We start from the raw sequence: 6143 nt of genomic DNA, 5'->3' as shown, positions 1-6143 counted from the left end.
TCAAATTTAAATAATAACTAGTTAATGATAATTTAGAAAATCAGAATTACCAATTAGTTACAAATTGGTTGGTAATTGGCTAGCGGGGTTCTATAAAGAAAAAACAACTACACAATGTATTGTGAAAATATTAACAGTTATTAAATTACAGGATAATATTTCTTCACTCTCTTAATGGCTAAAGCGGTGCGCTTCTGCTTTAACGTTACTGCCTAAATTGCCGACAAAGAATATACTCCTAAGTCTAATCATTCTTAATTACATTTAATTACATTCATATTGTCAATGTAAGATTTTTTCTTTGTTGTTTTACACCTCTGGTGTGACAGTAGAACCGATATAACATATAAGTTTGGTCCCCCCTTAATATTTCTACAAAGAAGAATTATTTTCTTTCAAATAATCATCCCCCAAGCTTTTTCACCAAACATTGTTAACACTTAAAGATCAATAATCACGTCGAAAGCCATAGAAGCTGCTAGAGGATTCTGTTAAGTTACGGTTTATAAACCTACCAAACATTCCTACCAGCATTATGGAACCTCAATACCACTTTGAGAAAATGGCCACTAAGTTTATAAAACAAAATATGTTGTTTTATGAAAAAAGAAAAAAGAAAAAAGAAATGTGAACGACACAGCTACTGGCCCAGCATGGCGCACACCCCATAAGATATTGCGATCAGTCTTAATCCTTACCAAACCATTCACTTTTATTTTCTTGGTAGTTGGTAGATACTAGATACCACGCCATGAACATGATTTTCATTGTTTTAATTAATTAATTTATTTTTCTTTCTCAATACTTCGGCTTGATTTAAGCTATGTTGTACAAATAATTATTTAGAGTCCTACTAAGCCCAATAAAATATTTGTACAATGTGTACAATGGCTATATGAGTTACAAAATGAACATCACCCATAATATCCGGAATAACCATCTGGGTATTAGGGATAATAAACATCTCATATCATAAAACCACTCATCCCAAAAATTTACGATTCACCAAGAATCGAACTCTTGACCTTTCGGATCTAGAGCTCTAATATCATGTCATGATACCACTCATCCCAGAAGCTTACGCTGATGGGGAAAAGGTAACACTAATGGTTATATCTCTAATACTCCCTAAACTTCCATTATACACATTGTACAAATATTCCATTGGTTCCTTCTACTTTCCCAATTATTTATTATCATACTTAAGAGAGATAATTGCAAGTAAAAACGTAATTAATCCCGAAATAAAATAAGTTTCTCTCAAAACTTATTCATTAGCTTAGAATGACGATGGATGTTTGAAAATGCCTAGCAGACATTTTAGCTCTGTTATTAATGCGTTTCAATAAATTATTACCGCATCGCAAGAATCTGATGGCTACAAAATGAAATTACTAACGACCAATAGTGATAAACATAAAACACCTATCATAGAATCAAGAGAGTCAATTTAGAAATCAATATCAGTTCTAGCATTTACCTTTCCAAAACCTCTAACGGCAAGGTTATATACCACATTGTCAATGGAATATGGGTTATCACTTATCATCACACAAAACTTTAACCCAATATACAAGCCTGAACATTTATAAGAAAGACCTCACTTTCCAGAGAACATGACTATCCAACTATGCAGCAACATTCAAGAAGAAAGCATAGCAGCACCAGACCAGATCAGACCACTACTTCAACTTTTTCAAACTAGGAAAAATCAAATTCAAAACAGTAGAAATCAAGAGGTCTAAACAAGCAGAACATAGGCAACCTATATTGATCCAAATCTCTACACATAAATACACAACCTGAATTTAAGAGGTCTCTAATTATGTTATAACAATGAGATAATTTTATCATTCTAGTCTTCTGCAGCATCATCAATTTCCTCATCCTCAGGCACACCACGAAGGTAGAGAACATTGTTACATCTAGAAATAAAAATAATAGAACAAAGCATACTTATTTCCATTCAAGAGGTTTAGTCAAACACAAATCAAACAGGCCACAGCAATTTCATTTTCATGACAAAGTCACAACTCATAATCACAGATAAAACTAATATGAATAAATTACCATTTGTACCCATAAAAGATACAGATGCTAACAAATGTACCCATATAACAATAAAACGACAATTATAACCACGGAAGATGACTTCCGTGTGCCAAGAGTACCCAAACGTTGGTTACACATCGTTTTATTCTTATATGGATACATCTGTCAGCGTTTGTATCTTTCATGATACAAATGATAATTTATTCAAACTAATATATATGTGCTATAGCAAAACAAGGAAATGCATCAACATATACAAAATCTGGATAGAACACATACCTGATTAAAATTTCTCCCAAGTTTCCGGTAAATTGTCCCTCAATGTATTCTTCAGTGTTGGCAAGCTACAAAGAGATCCATCCACACAAAAAACAATGTCAGTAGCTAGGAACTAAGAACCCTAACATGAGTAAACTATACAAGAGCAAACAAAATAGGGAATGATTCAGAAAATGCACCTGCAAATTCATATAGGAATCAACTGAAACAAGATAACCTGGAGAAAAAACAACATAACCACTAGATGATTAAAATCATGCTTTAAAGTATTTCCGATAACAGTAGAAAAATTTGAAAGAGAAAAAAAAGGAGCATACCTTTGTATTCCATTCCCCACTTCAATTTAACAATAACTTGCTTTCCAGTCAAATTGTTCAAGAAAGGCTTCGGATTCACTGGTATAGTCTGCAAATTTCAGTGTGCAACAAAGACCGCGTGAGTTCAAGGAGTGTGGTCTAGAGTTAATGAAATACATAGAAGAAGATTAAAGGGATGATAGAGGAAGTTACTCACCGCCATTGGAGGAGGAGATCGCAAAACCTGAAACGCGGCAACAATGGCTGACGATGGTGGCAACGGCAGCTGAAGTTAGGGTTTAATGAACCAAAAAGAGGGATAAACAATACTATGATTTTTGTGAGAACTGTACTGGGCTTGGGCTTGTAGATTTAATGGGCCTTGGCAACTTTGCAATTGTCTTCAATTTCTGTAGCCCATTAAGAATGCCAACTTGAAACTTGAAAAAAAATGCAATTACTTTTAAATATTTTTATTTCACTATTTTCATATTGCAAAAGTACTACTTGTTGTATATAAAAAACAGGTTTAATTACTCCCTTGATTCTTATTATTTCACTAAATCTATAATTAGATTTTTATATATTTTTTTATTAAACTTTTATACTATTTTTAACTTTATAATTAAGTCATTTTTATGTCAAAAATATTAATATTAGCAGAATATTTTTTTCAAAAAATATGTGATCAAAAATCTAATTAGATTTTTTATTATAGATATATTTAATTTACAGAAAAATATTTAGTTAATTTTAATATTTTTTATACTAAGAATGTCCTAATTCCAAAACTAAAAGAAGTATAGAAATTTAATTGAAAAAAAAAATAAAAATTTAATTACAAATTTAGTAAAATTATAACGATCAACAGCGTAATTAAACCTAAAAAATAAGCTCTTATATATTTTATAAACTTGTTTAATTTAGTGATTTTTTATATTATTGTGATAAGTACAAATAATGATCGATGTGCTTGTTAGGTATATAAGACTACTTATTAGCTCAACCTTTTACTCTTAAATCTTTTTTGGTGTCTACTCTTATATTCAAATACATGAATAAACATTAAACAATACCGAGACATAATAGCCAATCAGCAATAATTAAGATAGATAATTTCAAACCAATACATAGAAAGCACTAGGAGATATTCATGTGCTAAGGGTTGGGTTTGAAATTTGGACACTCAGGTGTCACACAACCCAAATAAAAATGTAGTGTAATGTCTCTCTAGTCTCTAGAGACAAATGACACGAACTCCACACAACATCGAATCCCAAAGTGAGGGATTTAAGATCCCAAGTTGAACCGCAACGCGTTGCTTGCGTTCTCAACAAAGCTTGTCACCATTTTTAATGTGTGTTTTTGGTCTCGCTCTTGTGCTGATTCAAATTCAAGCCTCTTTGCTTGTTCATATTACTAGCTTTCTAACACAATATACATAGATGATGTCATGATGGCGTACTACGTATCAACGATTTACCAAAAGCTTATTAGAAGTGATTTAAAATTATAGTATGAAATCAGAGTTCATGTTCAAGAAGTCTCTAAGTAGCGTTTGGTGGAGAGACAGAGACGGAAAGATTGAGATTGAGAGACAGAGACTAAGAGACAGAGATCGAAATAAATTTCAGTATTCTGTTTGGTGCAAAATGGGAGACAGAAGTTGAAACAAGAATGAAACTTTAATTTAATTTGTACAAAAGGTAAAATTAGAATTAATTAATCAAAATGATGGTATTTTAGGTATAAAATGTTATTAAAGTTTCAGTCTCCATCTCTAAAAATTTTAGTCTTCCGTGTCTTCATTTTTTTGAGATACTGGAATATTGAAATTTTGGAGACAAAGACATAAATTTTAATATCAATCTCTGAACCAACAAATATAATACTGAGTCTCAGTCTCTCAATCTCTGTCTCAGTACCTCAAAACAAACGCTAGAGTAATTATTAAAGTCAACAAAATCAACAATTTTTTTCATAGTATCTCCGTGTTGGATAAATTAAAATCGCAAACTTAAACTAGTAAATTTTGCACTCAATTAAGTCAAATCGGAGTTTATATTCAAAAAGTCTCTAATAATAAATTGCTACTTACACAAAATAAAATTTAAATCTTGATACTTATGTAGCGTTTGGTGGAGAGACAGAGACAGAAAGACTGAGACTGAGAGACAGACACTAAGAGACAGAGATTGAAATAAATCTTAGTATTCTGTTTGGTGCAAAATAAGAGACAGGAATTGAAACAAGAATGAAACTCTAATTTAATTTGCACAAAGGGTAAAATTAGAATTAATTAGTTAAAATGAGAGTATTTTAGGTATAAAATGTTATTAAAGTTTTAGTCTCCATCTCTAAAAATTTTAGTCCCCTGTGTCCCTACTTTTTGGAGGTACTGAAATACTGAAATTTTGGAGACAGAGACAGAAATTTTAGTACCAGTCTCTGAACCAACAAACACGATACTGAGTATTAGTCTCTCAATTTCTGTCTCAGTACCTCAAAACAAACGCTACCTTACTTAACGAACTAATAAATTTTACATTTGGCTAATTCAAATTGGTTAACAAAATCAACTTTAACCTTGAAACTTGTCCGAGGCTAACTTTGAGTTTGAAATCATGAATGTGTGCCATTCACACATTTGGAAGCAGTATATATGTAGTTAAAGCAAGATCAAATATTCATAAATTAAAGGGCAAAAAACCATATTAAGCCACATGCAGAAAAGTATAACCAAAATACGCCAAACAGAAATTTGTTTCAGCAATAAGCCAAGAGGCATTTTTATATAAATCGAACCACCAAGGTTCGAACTCTATTAGCAAGTAATTCGAACCATCTTGGTTCGAACTACTACTGGAAAAATTTGAATAATTCGAACCGGTTAGGTTCGAACCAGGGAAGCATGTAATTCGAACCGGGTTGGTTCGAATTATGGGGAGAGAGGTTGCTTATAGTAATTCGAACCAGGCTGGTTCGAATTACATGTATCATGGTTCGAACCAGGTTAGTTCGAACCAAAGAGAGGTTGATTGTAATAATTCGAACCAGCCTGGTTCGAATTACATGTATCATGGTTCGAACCAGGTTAGTTCGAATTAGTAGGAGTCAGAGCTCTATATAAACGCTGTAAACGTGATTTGCTCTCATTAGAGGACGTAAGATGGCTAGTGAGGAGGAGAGTTTTGCTGTTTTGGTACACCACAGAGGATCCATCAAGAGGAAAACTCGGTCCGGAGTGAAGTTCACGGATAAGAATCCTCTCTATATTGTGGTGAATCGAACGACAAGCTATGATGACTTGGTTAGAGCTGTGCTGATGAAACTTGGCCTGGAAGGTGCGAAGCGGATTAAGAAGTTTTTCTATCGCATTCCAGTCACGATCCTGCACGATACGGTGAAGTATGATTGTCTCACGATTGGTAGTGATGAGGACCTCCAAGTCATGTTTCTTTGTCGGAGGCAGTTTCCGGAGGTCCGCACACCAGAGTTGCTGGCAAAGCTGGTTGA

The 6143-nt window shown here is 33.0% G+C and overlaps 1 protein-coding gene across 1 annotated transcript; it reads right to left on the bottom strand.

Moving 5' to 3' along the window:
• Positions 1-1449: 1449 nt before the first annotated feature.
• On the bottom strand, positions 1450-2957 carry LOC112723560 (probable small nuclear ribonucleoprotein F). Its single transcript, XM_025774970.3, has 5 exons — positions 2845-2957; positions 2649-2736; positions 2511-2548; positions 2332-2396; positions 1450-1925 (listed from the first exon to the last, which is right to left on the bottom strand). Exons 1-5 carry the CDS (start codon positions 2848-2850, stop codon positions 1856-1858), a joined length of 267 nt encoding a protein of 88 aa, XP_025630755.1. The 5' UTR covers positions 2851-2957; the 3' UTR covers positions 1450-1855.
• Between the last annotated feature and the right edge of the window lie 3186 nt (positions 2958-6143).

The sequence above is a fragment of the Arachis hypogaea genome, chromosome 11, assembly GCF_003086295.3.
Source record: "Arachis hypogaea cultivar Tifrunner chromosome 11, arahy.Tifrunner.gnm2.J5K5, whole genome shotgun sequence".
Lineage (NCBI taxonomy): Eukaryota > Viridiplantae > Streptophyta > Magnoliopsida > Fabales > Fabaceae > Arachis > Arachis hypogaea.
Note: the sequence above shows the minus strand (reverse complement) of the source record. Positions and strands in the feature narration are given on the sequence as shown.

What these genes read in the sequence shown, in the direction of transcription:
- LOC112723560 (XM_025774970.3), bottom strand. An exon ending in GTGGGGAATGGAATACAAAG is followed by an intron (nt 2,549 to 2,648) that starts GTATGCTCCTTT and finishes TTTTTTCTCCAG; the next exon opens with GTTATCTTGTTTCAGTTGAT. An exon ending in ATTCCTATATGAATTTGCAG is followed by an intron (nt 2,397 to 2,510) that starts GTGCATTTTCTG and finishes ATCTCTTTGTAG; the next exon opens with CTTGCCAACACTGAAGAATA.